The sequence below is a fragment of the Geotrypetes seraphini genome, chromosome 11, assembly GCF_902459505.1.
Source record: "Geotrypetes seraphini chromosome 11, aGeoSer1.1, whole genome shotgun sequence".
NCBI classification, from domain to species: Eukaryota; Metazoa; Chordata; class Amphibia; order Gymnophiona; family Dermophiidae; genus Geotrypetes; species Geotrypetes seraphini.
This window is the reverse complement of record NC_047094.1, coordinates 138,843,001-138,866,423: the sequence shown is the minus strand read 5'-3', so window position 1 is coordinate 138,866,423 and position 23,423 is coordinate 138,843,001. Positions and strand designations below refer to the sequence as shown.

At 42.7% G+C, this 23,423-nt stretch overlaps 1 protein-coding gene across 1 annotated transcript in view; it reads right to left on the bottom strand.

Moving 5' to 3' along the window:
- Positions 1 to 23,423, bottom strand: part of LOC117368898 (protein MTSS 2-like) — a 157,311-nt gene that overhangs the window by 82,145 nt on the left and 51,743 nt on the right. The window contains exons 6-7 of the mRNA XM_033962642.1: positions 21,695 to 21,769; positions 5,970 to 6,127 (exon numbers count right to left, since the gene is read on the bottom strand). Of these exons, the coding sequence (XP_033818533.1) occupies positions 5,970 to 6,127; positions 21,695 to 21,769 (233 nt within the window). The remainder of the gene's footprint in view (positions 1 to 5,969; positions 6,128 to 21,694; positions 21,770 to 23,423) is intronic.

Genomic DNA, 23,423 nt, shown 5'->3' with positions numbered 1-23,423 from the left:
GATTACAATTGCTGCCATCTCCAACTAGTCTCTTCTGGAGAGAGTTCCCCTAGTTCAAGGGAGAGAGAGCCCAAGGGAGAGAACTCTTCATTGTCCTCCCCCGCGGCATAGCTAAGACTGAAAGGGCTCCACGTGAAAAGTTAACACCATATCTCCCAAGAAAATGAATAAAGGAAGGGAGACCCCTTCAGAGCTCCAACAAACCCTGCAAAAAGCAAACAAATTCCAGACCCACTGTATATAGACTACAGAGGGTTGTGGTTAACGGTACCCCATCAGAGGCGTCGGACGTGCTCAGTGGAGTTCCGCAGGGCTCAGTCTTGGGCCCGATTCTATTCAACTTATTCATAAGTGATATGACGCATAGACTTAGAGGAAAGGTATCACTGTTCGCCGACGACGCCAAAATTTGCAACATAGTAGGCAAAAGCTTGTTACCTGATAATATGACACATGACCTACTGCTGCTGGAACGATGGTCAACGACTTGGCAGCTGGGCTTCAATGCTAAAAAATGCAAGGTAATGCACCTGGGCAAGAGAAATCCGCGCAGAACTTATGCACTAAATGGTGAGACCTTGGCTACGACCAGGGCAGAACGTGATCTAGGGGTGATCATTAGCAACGACATGAAAGCTGCCAATCAGGTGGAGAAGGCTTCCTCCAAGGCAAGACAAATGATGGGTTGTATCCGTAGAGGTTTTGTAAGTAGGAGATCTGAAGTCATCATGCCGTTATACAGATCCATGGTGAGGCCTCACTTGGAGTACTGTGTTCAATTCTGGAGACCACACTACCGTAAGGACATGCTGAGGATCGAGTCGGTTCAGCGAATGGCCACCAAGATGGTCTTGGGACTCAAGGATCAAACATACAAAGAAAGACTAGAAGAATTGCGAATGTACTCACATAAGGAACGAAGAGAGAGAAGAGACATGATTGAAACATTTAAGTACATCACGGGTCGCATCGAGTCGGAGATAATATCTTCTGTCTCGTGGGACCCTCGACCACCAGAGGACACCCGCTGAAAATCAGGGGAGGGAAGTTTCATAGCGACTCCAGGAAGACTTCTTCACCGAACGAATGGTAGATCATTGGAACAGACTCCCAATGCAGGTGATTGAGGCAAGCAACGTGACGGATTTTAAGACAAAATGGGATGCTCACGTGGGATCTTTAAGGGAGTAAATTCAGGGGGGCGGATACTTGGAATGGACAGACTCGATGGGCTATGGCCCTTTTCTGCCACCATTTTCCTATGTTTCTATATAGAAAATCTACTACTGTCATAGTAATAAAAACTAAAACAGAATATATCAGAAAGGAAAAATTATATTCTTACCTGTTAATTTTCTTTCCCTTAGACGCAGCAGATGAATCCAGAGACCAATGGGATAGCCAACATCTACCAGCAGGCGGAGATAGAGAAACTGATTAACAGGTGGTCCTATTGGCTGGCACTCCTCCTGTTTATCCAGAATAGCTCCTTGCCCAAGCATAGCATGTAAAAAACTTATTTCCCATAACAAATCTCAAAATGCAATAATACAGAAAACAACCTGCCATAATAACAAACTGCGAAAGTTGCAAAAGAAAAAACCAAGAGACAATATCCAGAAAGGGTGGGGCTCTGGATTCATCTGCTGCGTCTAAGGGAAAGAAAATTAACAGGTAAGAACATAATTTTTCCTTCCCTAGCAACAGCAGCAGATGAATCCAGAGACCAATGTAGCAAAGCAATCCTCAATCTGGGTGGGAAGCAAACGCCGCCTCCGCAACAACCGAAGCACAAAACGCCCCTACCGCATGCGCCCCCACATCCAAGCAGAAATGCGGAGAGAAAGCACTCTCGGAAGACCAATTAGCAGCGAGACAAATCTCCTCCAAGGAAAAAACCTCTGGGCCGAGCCCAAGAAGTAGCCATCGCTCCGGCGGAATGGTCATGAAGTTCTTTCGCCAACCGCTTCCCTGCCAGCAAGCAAGCATAAAGAATGTCCTCTTGGATCCATCGAGCGATGGAGGCTTCGGATGCCGCCATACGTTTGAGGCTTCCCTTGAAGAATACAAAAAGGAGATATAAACAACTAAAAGTCGTTAGAAACCGAGCTCGCGGAGAACGCTACGTACGTACCAAAAAAATGCAGTGAATAAAAGCACTGCTCCCAATTTCTCCTCCCAGGAAGAAGGAAGGAAAAGCGAGCATGACATAAAAGAAAGGATGACACCCCCCTAGAAAGAAATAGTGGTACCATCCGAACTGATACCCCATATTTCGGAAATCAGAAATAGGAATCCCCGCTGAACAAGGCCTGCAACATAGAAAATTGCAGAACTGAAGCCATGGCCACAAGAAACCCCATGTTCAACGGCACAGCCCTTTAGAGTCCCAAAAGACAAGGATGAAATGAAGCCTTCGGTAAACTGAGAAGAAGTACGTGAAGATTGTACTCCAAACAGGTCTTTCTAAGAGGCGCATGAATATACCGCACTCTGTTTAGGAACTGAACTACATGAAGCTGAGAAGTAAGCAAAGAGCAATATACCTAGCCCATGTAACAAGCCAAGAATGGCACTAGAAGCTGAAGGGAATTGAACGCTAAGCCCTCAGCAATACACTTGTGCCAAAAAGGAACTCTGGAGTGGTTCAAACGTTAAGAAGCCCCCAACAAAGGAAAAACCTCCAAAAGGAAGCAGAAGCCACAGGAGTAGACGTCCGTAGCACCTGGATAAGAGAAGAAACAACCTGCTTCACATAACTCTTGCACGTCAGCCAAGATTTTTCAAAAAACTAGGTCGTAATACTAAAGAAGTACAAATATCCATGTTGATCGGACCCTAGGCGAGCAAAACCGGAGATACCAGGAAACTTCTTAGTCCGGCTGTCGAAAGACTCATCAAATCTGCATAGTAAGGATGGCGCCGCCAATCCAGAGATTCTACAAATACTGTGCCCGGAAAGTGAGCTCAAGATAGCAAATCCAAGCCATCATCAGTCAGCGGAAAACACTGAAAAAGAGAAGGCAGAGGCGAGAAAGGAGCCATGCAGCTACCCCCTCTAACTCCCATTCCCTGGGCCCGCCGAAGAAGCTAGGAAGCTTAGAATTGAGAGACGAGGCCATGAGGTCTAGGTCAAGGAGATCTCACGTCCATAAAAAGAGCTAGAACGCCTGAGCCACAAATCTCAATATCCAGGATGCAGAAGATTACACTATTACTAACATGCACACTTTCCAGAGCGTACACAGCGCTGTACACTGTAACATATAAGAAATGGGCCATGCTCAGATTCCGTGGAGAGAAAGTCTATCCAAACTCTTATCCTGATCCATAAAAGGATCTGCCAACAGAAGACGAAGATGAGAGTCCACCCACTGAAGCAGAACAATTTCACCTGCCATCATAATACTGACCAAAAGGACCCTCAGCGGCAATCCGGAAGAATGATCTGAAGCTCCAGAAAGGTAGCCTAACCCTGCTCAAGAGTAGAAGAATGAACAAGTACTGAGTCGCCTCTGAAGACCAGACTCCTGGAGCTGAGGATGGAAGCCACCAAGCCCCCCAACCCGACAGCCCAGAATGGTCGGTGGTCATGAGCTAGTCCAGCAAAGACCGAGGCATGCCTTGAAAAGAGAAATCCCGCTGAGCCACCAAATCATACAGAGCGATGCAGGAGGAGCATACCAAATAATTGGAGCCCTGAGATACTGGGAACCACCGGAACAAAACCGACTGCTGTAGCGTAAGAAGGGGAAAGCAAGCCGAAGTTCCCAGTGGAGTCAGCAATATGGATCCCAGAAACTGTACAGAATCCCATACTCTTGGTCATGGTAAGCGAAGAAGAATACCAATCTGAGACCGAGACCCCACACCCAAGTCTCCGTAAAGAAACACATGTCTCTCCTATATGAATAAAAACATCACCCCAATATGCCTATAAATAGTACAGGAGAAAAGAGCGCTGTGCAAATTCGAAGATGCACGTGTAAAGAACTGAGAAAAAGATACCACCCTTTTCGTGTCAGTCAAATGGCCCGACTGGAAGTCGTCCGAATCAAGCAGGCAGTCAAGAAGAAATTAGATGAATCGCCTGGTAGCGCCAAAACGGTACCACCGCCCACATCACCTAAAACGTTCGTGAAGCCTTGGGTAGGCGAAATGGCATGTGCCAAAACCGAAAGCGCTGCTCCAAGAGAGGCAGGCAAGCCAAGTGCCGATTCGGAGTCCATAGAGAAAATGTAAATATACTCCCAGGTTGTCTGCAGAAATGTGTAACCCCAAGAAACTAATTCAGCAGAATGGGATCCAGCCTGCCCAATGCCCCCGTCTCGGGCACCATGCAGTAAGTGGAACAACGTCCCTTAGTTCCCTAAGAACTACAAGAACTGTCCTGAGGACCAGTAACACTGAAAAGGGAAACACAAAACAGAAACTCCAAGAACGAACTGGAAACCTGAGGAGGATGCAAAGATGCAAGCATCCTGAAAAATCTTCACAGCCCCCTGACCTGACATTATAGCGTCTTCTCCCTCATGAGAAAGCCTGAAGAGTCATTGAAAGAAGTCAAGATCCCCTCAGAATGAAGTGCAGAAGGTCAGGGAATGGCAGGATGAGACTGTAGGATCTGCAAGAAAATTCTCCTAGGAAAAATCAAGTTTCACAATGTAAAGAGGAATATACTGTGCCACAGGATACAAGCAGGACATAGTTCTATCGATTTTCATAAAACCCTCCAGAGAGTCAAACTGCTCCGAAACCAGAACACTCATATCAGGGTACCAGGGTACCAGGGAAAGGTAGCTCACTTCTGAGGGCACACCATGTAGCCAGGAGGAAGAAATGAGTGACAAAATTCAATTCCTCCAATGACTCAGAAATAAGGTCTGGCATGGCAACGATCTTAAATAAGCACAAGACAGTCGAATCATGCACAGGATCTAAGACCCCAGCAGAATCTGCAGATCCAGTACACAGCCCCTGATCTTGCGCTCTGGGAAGTGCTGTACCTGCAAACAAGGGATCAGTAAGGGAAACATCAGCATTTGGGTTCTTCAGATCAGGATGTGCAAAAGCTGCAACAGGCTGAGACAAGGACGTGCCCAGAGGCAACATGCCACTTAGACGCCATGGAGGCGGATTGAGACTGTTCAGTGGGAGAACACTTGTTCTGAAACTATGGCCACAAAAATTTCATAAATTTAGAAAAAGTGTCTGGCTCCCAGGGCAGAAAGTCACTCTTAGAAGACTTGCATTTGTGTTTCTTTGGCTGCGGAGGGTCCACAGCAAGGCTGACAGAAGTACCATTTGTACTGAGCCCCCAAATCAACAACAGCCCCTCCACCGGGCTAGCTGAGCATTTGGTCACCTGCTTCAGCAAGGGAGAAGCTCATTTGGGCACTGTAGCACCCCTCCCCCCCCACGCAGCAGGACACTCTAAAAGTGCTAAATTTGTGCAATCCTGGCAAGAATCCATCTTGTTTAAGCTTTGCTGCATCATGCACCATGCTCTAAATGCCAACTCACCAGAACAGATAATCCACCTGTTCTTCACCTCAACAAGGATTAACACCACTCTTCAACTGATTGGCCCCTCATCCAAGCAAGTATTCAACACCCTCTTCACATTTGCTGCTTCCAGAGAACCTGGAATGACCTTCCAGTACCCATAAGAACAGAAGTGAACTACCTCACCTTCAGAAAATGACTAAACGTACTTGTTTGATAAACACCTATCTGCTCAGTAACATTGTCTCTTTGGAGTTTCTCTTTTGTTGTGCTTTTCTATTCCTGGTATGTATGAAAATATTTGCTTGTATACATCCTTCATAAATACTATAGTCAGATTGGAGGGAAATTACTTAAAGTACCATTGCATAGGTCAAATTTTATATTGTTTTGCAGACCATTTAGATGCCAGTGTGGTGATTTAGTGGTATATAAATAGTGCATTAAATCAAACTAAGACTTACCAAAACTGGTTTTAGAAGACATACAAAGGTGCAGAAGCGTCCCCGCTCTTCTGTGAGTGCTCGGGTCACAGCCTTCTTCTCTGTCTCTTCCAACAATGCATATTTATCAGTCACATCCTGAAGAGCACAGTCCAGTTGTAGACGCATATCATCCTTTCCTAGAACCAAAGCCAAATGAAGACAAGACTTCAAAATGGAAAAGCAATAGAAATGCTGTCCACACTCTATATGCTGTGGTTATAATTAGTATGACATTGGCTTTCTTTCGAGTTCTACTTACAATCTTAGATTCTTTGTTTAGTTTACAAATATTCTTTGACATTCACATACCTTCTTGCACTTTCACAAGCTTATCCCGATAGTAAAGGGTGTGATTCTTGAGGAGGGGTTAGGGTTATGAGTTGGGAAGGAGTTCTCTATAAGTAGGAAGGAGGAGCTTTACACTATGTAGGCAAAGCGCTTGCCCAGCTTTCAACCATGGAAAGAGCCAAAGTCTCTTTTGTCTTGCTCCATCTTTAGGCACCACTAAGGGGAGGAAAGCATCAGTATGCATTGGAGAAAGTTTACTACCACATCTTGAGCTGTTTTGCGTGCATTTGCATTCAGTGCAATTCATTAATATTAATTTCATATTGGACCAAAATTTTGCAATATTGGCATTGCTTTGCAAGAATTTCTATAAAGTTTTACAGCAGTATTATAATGGCAATTTAGCTTCTTAACTATGGCTTTGCTACACCCTATAATTAGGTGACATATCAAGATTTTTCTATAAATAAGACAGTGGATGTACAGTGTCTGCAAAAGTTTAGGCACCTCTGGTTAAATTATATTTTTCAATTAATTCCTAAGTGAACAGAAGTCGACAACCTTTCTCTGGTATAAACTTAATGACATATTTCTGAAACTTAAATGTTTGGTGTTTTTCCTTTTTGTTTGAATCTGTAAAAAAAAAAAAAAAACACGCAAAAACTGAATATGGCAGGGCTAGAAGTATATGTCTAAATTTATTTCCTTTATTTAAAAATTCTTTAAGCCTGGTTGGATCTACAGCCTCAGCACCCCACGCTGCTCCTTGTGACCCTGGGCAAGTCACTTAATCCTCCATAGCCCCAGGTACGTTAGATAGATTGTGAGCCCACCGGAACAGAGAGGGAAAATGCTTGAGTAGTATTTCCTAAGGGGCAATGTTAGGAAATTCTACTTTACGGAGAGGGTGGTGGATGCCTGGAATGCGCTCCCGAGAGAGGTGGTGGAGAGTAAAACTGTGACTGAGTTCAAAGAAGCGTGGGATGAACACAGAAGATTTAGAATCAGAAAATAATATTAAATATTGAACTAGGCCAGTTACTGGGCAGACTTGTACGGTCTGTGTCTGTGTATGGCCGTTTGGAGGAGGATGGGCAGGGGAGGGCTTCAATGGCTGGGAGGGTGTAGATGGGCTGGAGTAAGTCTTAACAGAGATTTCGGCAGGTGGAACCCAAGCACAGTACCGGATAAAGCTTTGGATTCTTGCCCAGAAATAGCTAAGAAGAAAAATTTAAAAAATAAAAAAATAAAAAAAAAATTTAAATTGAATCAGGTTGGGCAGACTGGATGGACCATTCGGGTCTTTATCTGCCGTCATCTACTATGTTACTATGTTACTATGAGTACCTGATTGTAAAAACCGCTTAGATAACCTTGATAGGCGGTATATAAAATCCTAATAAACTTAATAATAAACTTTAAAACTTAAAAAAAAAACTTTAAAAAAATTTTAAAACTTTAAAAAGACACAAAACACAGTTCAGATTCATAAAAATTCTTCAAGCACAAGATATGACAAAAAAGAAAAAAAATATATAAGACTTGTCCTGCAGATGGTTGAAAATTGGGACATACCCTTCGTGTGAAACTGGACAGACTAGATGGGCCAGAGTAAGTTTCTGCTGTCATCTCATGACTGGAAAAATTACACTGCTACTGGTTTACGCACATATTCCTATTAAACTGTTGCAGTTAACTTTTAGGATCCTATATGGCTGGGGAGGAGCAAGATGGTAGCCACTGTACTGCCAGCATGCTGAACTATATACCTCTCTCTGATTTTTCTTGCTCATTTTAAAATAGAAAGAGGAAGTTTGGCTCATGGAACCAGCTCGATCCCAAGTCTGCTTGTGCAACGAGGATTTCATCCAGTTAAAAGCTTCAAACTTGCCACTGGGAGGGGCTAATAGGCTGAGAATTCAGACCTCACTCTCTACCCCACCATGGTTTTGATGGCTGCATTGAAGGAAAAGCATGGGGAGTCATTTGAGGGACTTAGTGGAAACTCACTTCTGCAGAGAGAACAAGGGCCAGAAAGTCAGCCCGATCCTTCTTGTGTACCAGCAAGTCTGATATTTGGTCATAAAAGCCAACATAATAGAACTGCCTGCCTTTGTCTGAGAAAGCAGAATTTTTCAGTAAAGCACAAGTGATAATTCTGGAAACTTTGTGGCATGCTATATTTAACAAATCAATTCCAGGTACAGTGAACTCAACAGTTGAAGTAACCACCTCTCATACAGTTCAATTAACTGAGAAGGGAAAAATTATCAATTTTCTGATGTAAGTATTAATAAGCTGAATTATATGGACACTGCTCTAATGAGAGAACCTTGGTAATAAATTTAAATTTTCAATTGCTTCCAGTTTTCAAGATTCATCAATTTTTGAAAATGTTTCTCTATCCCCATTGGACTCTGACAGAATATATGAAAAGGTTTGAAGATATTGTCGCTTCCACCTGTGGTTCCCTTTTCTAGTGGGACATCTGATCTGTTGACTTCCTTAGAGTTATCTGATAGTTTGGACATTTCAAATGGAACTACTGAAAGGGAAACAGCTGTTAAGAGATTTCGTTTTAAGGAAATATTTTTTGCTTAGTCAATAATTATGCTGTAATACTAAAAGTAGGCCTATAGTTCCCCACTTCATCTCTGTGAAGAGGGATCACATCAGTCTCCAAATCTTTAAGAGGACCCACCAGAACCTCTCTGAGCTCCCTCAATATCCTTGGATGGATCTCTCTTTGTCCACTTCAATTTTTCAAGTTGTTCATAAACACTTTCTTCCGTAAATGGTGCAGTATCCACTCCATTCTCACATGTAACTGCCAGCCAATTGTGGTCCTTCTCCAGGATTTTCTTCTCAGAACACAGAGGTATTTGCTATACATTATTAGCTGTACTATGGTGCAGTATGCTTCAGCTTGGAGATGTGCTTTTCTTTTGCTCTGTTTCACTTATCCTAATAAAATGGTTTGAAACTAAGGTGGATTCCTTGCTAGCTCAGGTAACAAAGTGCATGTCCTTAGTGAGCAAGAGAGAGGCATAGTATGAGTATTAAAGGATACACAGGATTGCACAGTGGATGTGATCCTTAAAAGCAGAAGCTCTGGCCTTAGGGATCAAAGCAGCAGCCTCTTTTGTGGCATGTACTTGTCATACTAAGATGCATGGCACACCGAGTAGAAGGGAGTCTTTTGGGAGTCTTAACTGTAACTTCCACAGGGAATCAGTAATGGAATTTTAATAGCACCGAAGGCTTGAACAGCTGCAGTACTATGGGATCTTCCCCTTAATCAAGGGCTACTGCCACGGCATCCTGTGTACTTGTTCCTGTTTGCGACCCTAAACCACCCAGCAGGGAAGACTTGCTCTGTGAAAACGAGGGCATATAGACTGATCATTTGCCTTCTGAGTCCCTGTCAAAGGTCCAAAGGATCCTGGTCAGCCTCTGCCAATGACACTGATGCACCCTGGGAGCCCAAGCCCTCCTTGTGTGACCTCATATGAAGATCCCAGCTATCCAAATAAGCTCTCCACATCAAATTAACAAATTCAGGAAAAAAGGTTTTATTAGGCAGCACTGAGTCCTCTTTAAGCAATTTCACTTTAGGTCTCGGGCTCCTTGGCTACCACACACTTATGCTTAGCCATACAGAATGACACGGGGACTGTTTCCCACAGCTAACCCGCAGGAATGGGGGGGGGGGAAAAATCAGCTTTTTGCCTTGGGTATGGGAGCAAGACTTTCACCGCCCCGCGTAGTGGTAAAATGGCCTTGTGCCCACAATGGATCTGCTGCGAGTCACCTCCCTTCCCACCCCTCTCAGCCAGCAGCCCCCTCTTTCCTATCGCGGGTCCAACAGCCCCCCTCCCTCCCAATCACGGGTCAAAACCAGCAAAAAAATAAATTCTGCTATTCCCCTGTGTTGACCCCTTTGCGCCTCCCGGGGTGGGCCTACCAGCCTCTTAGAAGCTTCATGGAAGGGGTAGTATCACACACAGGAAGTTACTTATTTATGGGTACCTACAACCTAGAGTCACTAAGCCACAGTTGCTCGATAGCTGTCCTTTCATAATCCTAAAATAAAAAAGATCTTCCTATGAGAGTAAATATTCTAAAGCGCCTAAAACATAAATTCAGAATTATATAAGATATTTCCCAATGGTTTATATCCAGTGAAAGCAATCAAATCTCCAGACTGAAACCATGGATAAGTTTGGTAGAGATCAATGACCTGGAAAAAAAAACACAATGACACCAATTTGTCCCATAACATTACTTCTGAAATGAACATTTTATTTGTTAGCTAAAACTTCTATTCGTCACTCATACCACTAGTATCAAAAATAACTGTTAAATACAAAGTGAATATTTTCAACAAAAAATACCATCATGCAACTTAACATGAGAACAGCTTGCTAAGTGATGCTGGGTTGTGTGTTAGGAGTCACTGTCTGGGTGTTATTGAGGATACGTTGAAACCCTCAGTTCAACGTGCAGCGGCTGCTAAGAAAGCAAATAGAATGTTAGGAATGATCAGGAAAGGAATAGAAATGTTCTAATGCTCTTGTATTGCTCTATGGTACAGCCGCTCCTTGAATATTGTGTACAGTTCTGGTCGCCATATCTCAAAAAAGCTATAAAAGAATTAGAAAAGGTACAGAGAAGGGCAATAAAAATGATAAAAGGAATGGGATTACTTCCCTATGAGGAAAGAGAGAAGAGATGGCTCAGGGGTGATATGATAGAGGTCTATAAAATACTGAGTAGATTGGAAAAGGTAGATCTGAATCACTTGTTCACCCTTCCAAAATTACTAGGACTAGGAGACATGCAATGAAGCTACTAAGTAGTAGATTTAAAACAAACCGGAGAAAATATTTCATCACACAACGTATAATTAAAAACTCTGGAATTCGTTGCCGGAGAATATGGTGAAATCAGTTAGCTTAGCAGGGTTTAAAAAAAGGTTGGATAATTTCCTAAAAAAGACATCCATAGGCCATTATTGAGATTAGAGAATGACATGGTGACTGTTACCCGCAGGAACGGAGGGAAAAAAGTCTGGCCACCACAGGTATAGTGACAAGGTCATTCACTGTCCCATGGAGTAGTGAATGACCTTGACCCCATAGTAAATTATCTGCCATGAGTTGACTCCCTTTCCACCCCTCCCGGTCAGGAGCGCTCCTCACGATTTCCCCAATGAATATGCATTGAAAGCAGTGCATGCAAATAAATCTCATGCATATTCATTGGGGAAATCCTGAAAACCCGACTGGAATACAGCTTTCAGGACCGGAGTTTCCTACCCCTGCAATAGAGGCATAGAAAGAGAGCAGATACCATATAGAAGAGGCAGAAAGAAAGCAAACAGTGGATGGAAGGAAGAGAATGAAGAGAAGATGAGGAAAGCAGAAAAAGGTAGAAAAAAAAAATTCTATTTCTTTCTTTTTTGCTTTAGGATAAAGTAGTATTGTAGCTGTGTTGATAAACATTTATAAACAAAGCCCTGCCAGCTGAAGATCTCTTCCTCTAGTTCAACAGTTAGAACTCATTTATAAAATGACAATTGTACAGAATATTGTTTCTTTTTATGCTTTAATAAAATTAATTCAGTATAAATCTATTTGAGGCTTGTGTGGATGGGATCAGATGGTTTGCAGGGATAGGGCCCAAGCTCACAGGAACGGGGTCAAATTTTTTCCCCCTTGTCATTCTTTAATTGAGATGGCTGGGAAAATCCACTGTTTATGTGTAGGATAAGCAGCAAAAAAATCTATTTTACTACTTGGGATCTAGCTGGGTACTTGGAACCCAAGTTGGCCACTGTTGAAAATAGGGCTTGGACGCACCTTCGATCTATCCCAGTATGGCAATTTTTTTTTTTTTTTTTCTTTATTGAATTTTTTATATTATGCAAGTATGACAATCATAACTTGATACAGATCAGAGATGAAGAAATTTAACATTAACAAAAGAAAACCAAAATATAAACGAGTAATATTTGCTCTTATTTATCCCACAATAGATGAGATCGAGAGGAAATAAACTTCAAATCAACTTTAAAATTATATTAGAGTAACGACATCAAATATCCTATCCCACAGCCAGATGGAAGGTCATACTTCATTAGTCATGGTTACCAAATCTTCTTTAGAACCAATAAATTATAAAAGCTGTTTGGGCTCAAAAAATAAAAAATTCTTATTTTGAAATAATACATAGCATTTTGAAGGAAATTTAACAAGAAATGTAGCTCCTAGAGTGAGAACTCTGTTTTAAAGCCAAGAATTATTTTCTACGTCTTTGGGTTTTTGGGCTAAATCAGGAAAAATCCACACATTAGAGCCCAAAAACTTGTCATTAATATGACGGAAATACAAACATAGAATAAATTCCCTGTCACTCTCCAAGGCTAATGTAAGTAACAAAGTGGTTCTATCAGTAACGACCTCTAGGGAACTTTCTAGATAAGTTGACACGTCCATGTCCACATTTTGATCTGGTGGCTTTTCAATAGGAGTAGACTCCCCTTGTGGCCGTTTAATATTCAGGTAATAAGTTCTCACAATTGGAGGTAAATTTTCCATTGCAATGGCTAAGGTCTCCCAACCCATCTCTACTGGTGAGATAATAGGACATTTTGGAAAATTCAAAATTCTTAAAATTATTTTTTCCATAGTTTGTTCTCAAAATTCTTTAACTCTTTCCAATTCCACTCTTTTCATTTGTCCTATCTCCTCTTCTTGCTTCTCCAATTTTTCCTTTATATTGGTTAATGTTGCCCCTTGTTGCTCAACCTTAGAAAAGACAGTGCCATAGTCCATTTTCAAAGTAGAAAGGCTTAATTTCAGGTTGGAGTCCATGACTGGTATGGCCCGCCAGAGTGCCATATCGATCTTTTCAGGCTTTTTCAACTCCCCAAAAATAACAGCTCACCCTCCCGAAGCACCTCTCACCTCTTCTCCTGTGATGTAGGGAGTTCGTTGACCTTGTTCACCTGCTCTTTCTTCCAAAAAGTCAAGTGCAGGCGTCCCTCTCATAGTGGGATCCAACCTTCCTTCTCTAGGTGGCAGAACTCCCTCTACTCCCTGCATCGATTCACTTCCTTTGCTCTGGGCTCAACAATGCCTGGCTTGGTTCTGTGCTGAGATTGCCCTAGGAATCCGGGCTCTCCCCTGAAGTGGGTCGGGATTCTTCACCCGAGCGGGCAAATGCACTCTGCATCGATGTCTGCACCAACCGCTGAGAGGCTCCAGTCACCGGAAGGTTAGAGTGAAAGGCTCCCTTCCTCTTTCCCCATATTAAAACATGGGGAGAGTTGCCAGAGATGCTGGTTTAGACGAGGTAAGAGGCACAACTCGTTCAGGTGTCCATTTGACGTCATCTTGATCTCTATGTTCTCAGTATGGCAATTCTTTAGTTCTTAATATGCTCTTAGTCTGATCTAACTCATTCACTCTCTCACAGCCTTCCTTATATGGTAATACTGTTAATACAAAACAAAGACGTGTCTGGACAAATAAGCCAGAGGACATACTTGTAGCTAGAAACTAGTTGCATCTAGTTCAGCATTTCTGCTGACAAATACATTCTCTCAAACAAATTTAGTATCTACCTGCAGACGTGAAGTAAAACCTTGTGATCAGAACGTAGAATGGAATTTGTTTGTAAAAAAGAGAAAGTTGCTAGGACTTTAATGCTAGTCGATGACACAGCATTTGGAGTAAATTTGAGCAAAATTTTTCAAATGGAGAAAAGATAAGGATAATTTCCACAGAAATTTGCTGAATCTATAACATGTAAATCATCTACCAGAAAAAAATGTGCCAGATGGGAGGTTGCTTACTAACACAGGGCCGAATTCCATGTGAAAGTTCCCTAACCCCCTAATTTAGTCATTAAGGAACAAGCCAGAGAGACAGAAGATTCCTTTCAAGGGGGTGCTGAAAAGTTCTCAGCCCAATCAAGAAGGGAATGACGTGGAGCCATGAAACTTAGTTATTCCACATATTTAACCCCAAGTTCAACACACTTGGCACATCGTGTCTGAAGTTTCTGCAACCCTTCCAAATAAATACTGATGTCTGGTCACTGAAATACTGCTGTGCTGCTGCAATCACCTCGAAATCACTTGAAAATGGTCACCCTTTCAAACTCTTTAAGGTTTAGAAATAGAAAATAAGTCCGATAGAGCATGATCTGGGGAGTAGGGTAGATGGTCTATGTATCGAAATCCCAACTGCCAAAACATCCATCATTTTGCCAGCCTTCTGAGAAAGTGCAGTGTCTTATAAAGAGAGAACTCATTTCCTCTCCTTTTTTTCTTTTAATGCCTCCTTTTATTGACACCTCAAGTTATAGTAATATCCTGCATTAACTGTTTGGCTCCTTGGAAGATAGTCATTACACCACCTTTCAGATTCCAAAACACTGTGACCATGACCTTTCCTGCTGACTTTTGGGTCTTGAATTTTCTTGGCCTTGGAGAACCTGAGTGGCTGCCATTGCATGGACTGTTTTGTCTCAGGATCACAGTGGTATAACCATGTTTCAACAACAGTAACTAGTCGTTCCAAAAAGTTAGTACTAGCTTACTGAAAGTGCTGCAAAATCAACTTGGAAGTGTCCACTCGACGTCGTTTCTCATCGGCATTCAAATATTTGGGCATGCACAGTTTCTGCGTACCCAGCTGCTCATGAATTATACACCCAACACATTCCCTGGCTATCTGTAGTGTCTCTGCAATTGTTTTAGCCGATATGTCAAAACCAGATCATGGACACCATTGACACTGCGAGGTCTCCCGGTATCGAAATCTCTAAGCTGAAAGTTTACATACTTCTTCACTCTGCAGGTGTCCTCCAGCTGCATTGCTACCACTAGGGGGTGGAATATTTTCAGTCGCTAAGGACAGGTATGTTCCCTGGAGTCCTGCAGAACTTGCCTGTCCCTCACAATTGAAAAATGTGACAGTAAAACAGCACCCTCTATTGGTGAGACTGTGGGTGGAGGACTCCTGCTCAGCTTAGAGGGAACAGTGCAGTCTGGAGTATGATGGGCATTTGTCACTCAATGTTTGAATCATACATTCATGGATTACCTTTGGAGTTCTCTCCTTCAGGAGTTCCACACTTGAAAATTCCACACTTTTTGTTGACATGGTTCAATCAATGATCTAAAACAACATCAAAACAGCATTACGATTCTGCAAACTGGCACTTTGCAAAATAAAATAAACACTCTTTTCAATTAGTGGCAAAATAACTCAGAATTTAGGAAGTTGGTTGGGCTGAGAACTTTTCATATTTAGGTTTTACAAAATGCAAGTAATGATATCTGAAGAAAAAAAAAAATCATGTGCAGAACTCACAGAAAATGCTGCATTCAATGTGATACACAAATCTCATAGGATTAAAGATCAGAGCATCCAGCTGAAGGTTTGGGATTGGATTTTGGAGTCACTGTCTGCTTGGAGGGCTGCAGTACTTAAAATATACATTAGAAAATATTTGGAAAATAATAAAGAATAATACAGGGATTATAGTATCTTCATATAAACATACGAGGTAACTGCACCTAGTGTATTGTGGTCAGCTCTGACTGCCCCATCTAAAAATAAAGGCATAGCGGAACTAGAAAAGGTAATGAGAAAGGGGTGGAATGACTACTCCAAGCTGAAGACCTCTAACCTGTTTAACCTTTCCTCAGAAATTAGAGATGACATACAACAGAGGTTTATAAGCATGGTTTGTTTTATTTGGTTGCCCTCCCTTCTCAGCAGTATTTTTCTTGACACACTTCTTCCTCCATATTCGCTGTGATAGGGGATTAACAGACCCGCGAATACAGAAAAACTACGAACAATATTTTCATGTGTTATTCGCTATTTTCTATTAAAAACCATCGTGAATATAGTGAAACCGCGAATAACATGCTGGGAGACCTGGTCTGTTCCTGAAGGAGAGGCAAAACACAGTTAAGAAAGTGCTAGGAATTAGCAATTTTCTCTGCAAACGCTTAGAATCAGCGATTTCTCTATGCAAGCTGATGTAATGGGGGGGGGGGGGGGGGGAGAAGCCTGCAAGATAAAAAACCCAAATAAACGAAACCACGATTGCTGAAACTGCGAATACAGAGAGAAGTGTACCACTTCACAATCTCCTTAAAGAGGCTCTCCTAAAGAAATGGGAGACTCCACTTTCCATCACTCCCAGAAAAATAGATTCCCTCTATAGAATCATCTCCTGCCCAGAGTTTGATAGACCATAGCTCCAACATCAGTTGTCGTTAGTGGAATCCACCCTTAAGAAGTCTTCTAGCTCTAGAGTTTATGCTATAGCCCCCTCGGGTCGTGAAGGCAGGACTATGGACAAGCTTGGCTGTCGTCTATACCAAAACTCTATGTTATCCAACAGAGTTTTTAAACTATAATTTATGTCTTTTTATTTCAAACAGTTAGTTAAGTTAGCAGTCTTTGAACAATACATCCTAACTGCCCACCTTCCTGAATTTCAACATAGCCTTCTACAAACCAGGAAGTATACGGCACCTACTGCTTTTGATGCGTTTGAGCTTTTATCCAGAGCTTCTGCTATGGCTCTAGCTATGAAAAGACTTGCTTGGCTACAGGTCTCTGATATGAATATAAATCTCCAGGACTGCTTGGCCAAACTTACCAAGTGTGGGAGAGGAACTTTTTGGAGAAAAAATTGAGACTCCCACATAGAAAAACTTACCCAGTATGAGCAGAGGTGAAATACTCGGCACAAACCAAAGAAGTCTCAACCTACTAATCAGGCTTGCTCAAAAGTAGACTTCTTACACTTATAAGAGACGGTACCCTGCTCTTCTTCCTCTGCTAAGCTACCTCCTCAAAAGAGACATCAGAAATCTCAAAAACAGCAACAGTCAGCTACTCAGAAGTCAGCAATGTCTTTTTGACTTAAGAAGTGCATAGTCAATAACCCAACTTTACAGTCTCTTCCCATCAGAGGATGTCTTCAATCATTTTACACACGATGGACCTTCATTACCAAGGACTCATGGGTCCTAACAGTCATCAAGAAGGGTTACTCTCTTCATTTTGAATCCATTCCTCCAAATCACCCTCCGAGAGAGTTTTCTTTTACATCACAACTGATGTCCCTTCTTCAGGAAATAGATGCTTTACTCCAACTCAATGCCATATAGGTAGTCTCCCCCCCCCAATCAGAAAAATATGGGGTTCCACTCCTGGTACTTAATTCCAAAGACGACAGGGAGCTCTACATCCAATTCTCAACCTCCAAAATCTCAACAAATATCTAGTCAGAGAAAAGTTCCGCATTTTTTAAATTTATTTAAAAGATTTCTCAACCACTTATTTCTAGGCAGCTTTACAGGTAATCACATACATAAAATAAGACGAAAAAATTTATATAGACATCAGATTACAAATCAAGGCGAATGGGTATGCTCCCTAGACCTCAAAGAGGCTTATATGCACATTTCCATACATCCTGACCACAGGAAATTTCTCTGTTTCAGATAGCTCATCAGCATTATCAATACAATGTTCTGCTTTTTGGCCTTGCATCCTCTCCAAGAGTATTTACAAAGTGCCTTGTGGTCATGGTAGCAATTCTCTGTACTCACAGTCTCTAAGTGTTTCCCTATCTCAACAATTGGCTAATAAAGGCCATTATCTCCTCAAGCAGTTTCCTTGGCAATCAAACTAACAATTACTTTTCAGCAACTCAGTTCGAAGTCAACTTTCCAAAGTCTCAACTTCAACCATCGCAACATCTCCAATTCATAGGAGCCCTTCTCGATACCAGTTACGGACTTATCTTCCTCAACAAAGACAAGACACTGATTCATCTTTGCAAACAAGTCTCCACTCTGCAGAACATTTCAGCCAGGCAGATGCTGCGACTCACGGGCCATATGGCATCCACAACCCATGCTACCCAATTCGCTCATCTACATCTCAGAACAGCTCAGTGAACCCTAGCGTCGCAATGGTCTCAAGCTTTCGACCCCTTATCCCAACAGATCAACATCATTTCACCACTTCAGAAATCACTTCAGTGGTGGATGGATCCCAATCAATCTTTACAGAGGTCTCCTTGTTCAGATTCCCCAGCATCAGAAAGTCCTCACCACAGATGCATCCATGTATGCTTTGGGGGCTCACCTGGACGGCCTCAAGACACAGGGTTACTGGAATTAGCTAGTAAAGTCAAAATACATCGACCTTCTAGAATTAAAAGCTATTCATAATGCTGACCACTTTTCAAAATTCTCTTTCAAACCATGTCATTCTAGTCCAATGTTACATCAACAAGCAGGTTGTCAAGAGGCCCAACAAATTTGGAATTGAGCAATCCCTCACAACATATTTCTAAAGGCCATTTATATTTAAGGTAAATATTGTCCTTGCCGACAAACTCAGCAGATTCCTCCAAACACGAGTGGACTCAACTACACAGTGCTCTGTCACTTCTGTTTCTGAGCGGCTCGGACACTGCAGCCTTCTCACCCAAACGGAATTAGGAAGTTGTGTCGGAGACGAGACAGACGCTGAAGGGAGGAGCAGACCCTAGAAGGAAGTGGGGAGGGGAGCAGACACTGAAAGGAAGTGGGGGATAAAGAACAAGACGAGGTAGAAAACAAATTGAGAAGGAAGAACAGGAGAGGGATACCAGATCTGAAGGGAGGAAAGGAGGAGAGACATGCTAAAAACCACCTGGAGGAGGGAGGGAGAGATTGAAGGGAAGAAGACAGATGCCAGACCAGGGAGGGAATGGAAGGAAAAAGATGGATGCCAGACCAATGGTGGAGGGGGAAGGGAGAGAGATGGAAGGAAGGGAGGCAGACAGTTTCTGGTAGAGGCATAGAAATAGAGCAGATGCCATATGAAGAGGTAGAGAGAAAGCAGACAGTGAATGGAAGGAAGAGAATGACGAGAAGATGACCACTCTGATACCCACCAATACTTAACTGTATTACTTTCAATCAGGTTCAGACCTGCAATGCAAAAGCTGTATTACTTCTAAGTTATGGTTATGTCTGTACTGTGAATGCTGCACTACCAACTAAGCTATGTCCGCCAAGTCTATAGTTTCACATACGTCATGTCTTGTCTATTTTGTGGATGTACTCTCGTACCTGTTCTGGGCTCCTCTGGGAGGATGGGTAGAGATGGGAGATAAATTTTTCCCCCCGTGTCATTCTCTAATCCTCATAGCTCCTCGGTGGCCCAGACAACCGTGATTCTCCCTTCTATGTCAGCTGTCTTGTCAAGGATCCAATTCCATTACAGATCTTTCCATCTCTATTCACTCAGAGTCATGCATCCATGTTACATCCCAACTTGCAATCTGTAACTTCAACAGGTTTTTCATCTCTCTGATCAGGTTCATGCCATTATTGCTTCATCCAGAAAACCATCTACCCAGCAATGAATTTCAAGTTTTATTAAAAATTTGATAAAATCATCAATACAGAGTTTCAAGGCAGTGTACATCTTAAAAAAAAAAAAAAAAAAAAGGTTATTTTACAATGCTATCAACAGAAGTGGACCCGTTTTACCTCTTGGTTCTCTTCATCACCAAGAACTTTCATCCTCTTCACTTCCTTTCTTTCCACTTCTGGTCTCAAAACAACTTTGGTCAGGGTCCACCTTAGTGCTATTGGTGCTTTCCATGCTCCTGTCAACGATAAACCTCTAGCCACTCATCCTTTAGATTCCAGGTTTATGAAAGGACTTTTCAACTCCAAATCTCCACTAAAACTGCCTCTGCCACTTGGACCTCAATTCACACTTTCACATCTCATTGTCTAGAATTCTATTCCAGAAGAGATGATCATTTCGGCCAGGCAGTATTACAGAATTTATTTTCTTAATGGCCAATTCTCCCTCTATCCCATTGTAGTAAGCTAGGGAGTCCAACATAGAAACAGAAATATAGAATATGATGGCAGAAAAGGGCAGACGGCCCAACAAGTCTGCCCAATCATGATCCCTTCCACCCACGAGAAATTATCCTCTATCATACCTCTGTAGCGACCCCAGATGTTTGTCCCATCGTCTCTTGAAGTCGAGTGTGCTACTAGCCTCGACTACCTGACGTGGAAGACCATTCCATCTATCAATCACCCTCTCGGTAAAGAAGTCTTTCCTGGTGTCCCCATGAAATCTCCCTTCCCTAAGTTTTAGCAGATGTCCTCTTATCACCGTGGAACCCATAAGAGTGAAGATTTCCTCCTCCTCCTCGATGCAGCCCGTTATGTACTTGAAAGTTTCTATCATATTCCCCCTTTCTCTGCGCTCCTCGAGCGAGTATAAGCGCAGACTGCTCAGACGATCTTCATATGAAAGATCTTTAAGTCCTGAGACCATCCTTGTGGCCATTCTCTGAACTGACTCAATTCTCTTCACATCCTTTTGGTAATGTGGCCTCCAAAACTGGACACAGTACTCCAGGTGCGGTCTCACCATGGATCTGTATAATGGCATTATAACTTCGGGTTTTCGGCTGATAAAGCTTCTTCTGATGCAGCCAAGCATTTGTCTAGCCTTTTTTGAGGCTTTCTCCACCTGATTTGCAGCCTTCATGTCTTCACAGATGATTACTCCTAAGTCCCTTTCTACTTCAGTTTTTGCTAAGTTTTCTCCATTTAGGGTGTATGTAGTGCAAGAATTCCCGCTGCCAAGATGCATCACCTTACATTTTTTTCTTCAGCCTGCGCTTTTGCCAGTCATATCTCTTTCTACTTCGTTGAGCTTTATCTGGTATTCTTCTCTGAGTTTCTCTTTTATATTCCTTGAACACTGCCTCTGTTGCCTTCATTTTTTTCAGCCACCTGTTTTGAGAACTATAATGATTTTCTTTTCCTCTTGCTTTTATTCATTTTCTTTACATAGAGCTCAGCTGCCATTTTAACAGCTCCTTTCAGCTTAGACCACAGTCTATCCACATCCCTTCTCCCATCCCATCAGCTGTTTCTTCAGGTACACCCTTGCTTGAAATCCAGGATTTTGAGTTTCGTATGTCTATAGTCCATTTTAGCTCTTATATCAAACCATACCATATATTGGTAGTTGGTCAGATAAAGTGAGTGACTAAAGTTTTGTATAAGATGGCAGTATTAGGTGCTTTTTCAAGTTTGACAGCATATTTTTTTCTTAGCTTCAATTATTACTTGTTTGTAATTACAACCTAGTAAACAGCCCCCTCTCCCCAAGACACAATTATATTGTGTTTGAAAATCCCATTACGCATACTACAGCAAAATGTACGTTGTTAATAAAAGTCTTATTTGCATGCCTGGCATTCCAAAACCGCATACTCAAATTCCAATATGCTAAGGAACCTCCAACAGCTCAATAACTTCCAGAAAAAAATCAATTTGTCCTTACCTTTCTTTACTTTCTTCTGTAGTTTCAGGGTATCTGAGGATTTTTTCTTTAACTCAGCACGAGCCTTCTTGTATTCTGAAATTTTAAAAAGTGGTTAAATTGAGCATATCAGCATATTACAAGAACACATCTCGGGTCTGTTTCTCCTTTCAACTTCATTACTTCCTTGTGGCTTGTTTAAACTCGTAATTGAGCAGCCCCTATAATAAATTTACATAAAATGGCTCCAAACAGTACTCGTAGTGCAAAAGATCAGATACCCACCGAGTCCTCTAGAATCTAAAAGAACAGCAATTACTAGAACAGGACTACAAGACTCAACATTACTTCACAGAATAACAGAAGTGATGCACTTAAAGCCACACTGACGAAATATCATGGGAAATCAGGAAGAATGTCCCAGAATCTAGGATGGTGGACCATGACAACCTACAGTAAGATCCTGATTACCAAGGGGACTGGGGGAAGGATATTTAGTAGGAGTAATATAAAAAGCACAGTTACTTACCATAACAGCTGTTATCCAGGGATAGCAGGCAGATATCACATTTGGGAGACGTCATCCATGGAGCCCCAACACAGACAGCTGATAAAGTGCATCAGCACTTTAAAAACTTTAGAAAGTTCACGACTGACCGCACCATGCATGCAGAAGTACCTTCTCGCCCGACATAGGCGCACAGCTCCTCAGTTCAGTAAGCCAGCTAAGAAGCCAACCAGGGGAGGTGGTGGGTTGTGAGAATATCTGCCTGCTGTCCCTGGATAACACCTGTTACGGTAAGTAACTGTGCTGTATCCCAGGACAAGCAACCATGAGACCACCCCCCCCTCCTGGACCCCCAAGGCAGAGTCATTAAAATTCTGTTTAAGGAGAGCCTCCAAATTACTCTCCTCAGAATCATGTAAGGCAGAACAGCCCTCTACGGGCACAGTATGCCCCTTTGAAATAGCGGAGACCACCGCATCTACCACTGGCGACCTCAAGGTAGCCCTATCCCCCTCCGGGATGGGATACAAATGAGCCATGGAGAATGAAAACCGAAACAGCTCCTCCGGTGTATGCCACTGCACCAGAATATTCTGAATATCCTAATGCATAGGAAAAGAGCGGGACACCAGGCGGATCCCCCGAAGGGGGGGGTCTAAGGTGGCATCTCCTCAAAACTTAAAACCGAGGAGACCTGCTGAATCAAAACTGGGAGCTCGTCTCTGTGAAAAAGGTGCACTGCGGATGCCTCCTCGCTGGTAGTCGGAAAAAACAAGGCCCTGCTACCAGCGGCTGTCTCCTCAAGAGGATCCTGGAGGTCCCCCCAAGGGTTCAGGTCCTCATCCAGATCTGCACGCTCCTCAGACCTCAAGTCTTCATCCCATGCCACCTGCGGGTGCTTGGACGAGTGAGGAGGAGGACTGGACGTGAAAGTAGTAGAGAGGGGCAAAACCTCCCCCGAAAACCCTCGGGCCAACTGCAAAAAACCCCGGCCACCTGAAAATAAGCTCTGCATAAATTAAAAAATGAATCAGTGGAAAAAACCTCCGGCGGCCCCATGGGACCATCTGCCCGAGCAGGGGTCCCAGCTGAAACCTGCCCCTGTTTTTCCAAGATAGGGGGAAGGTCACCAGAGGTGGCAGAGCAAATTGAGGGTTTATTGCTCAAAAATAGCAAAGTGCCTGCCAAAAATAAACCCTCCAGGGCCTGTAGCAGCTGGGAAGCCTGAACTGTCCCAGCCGC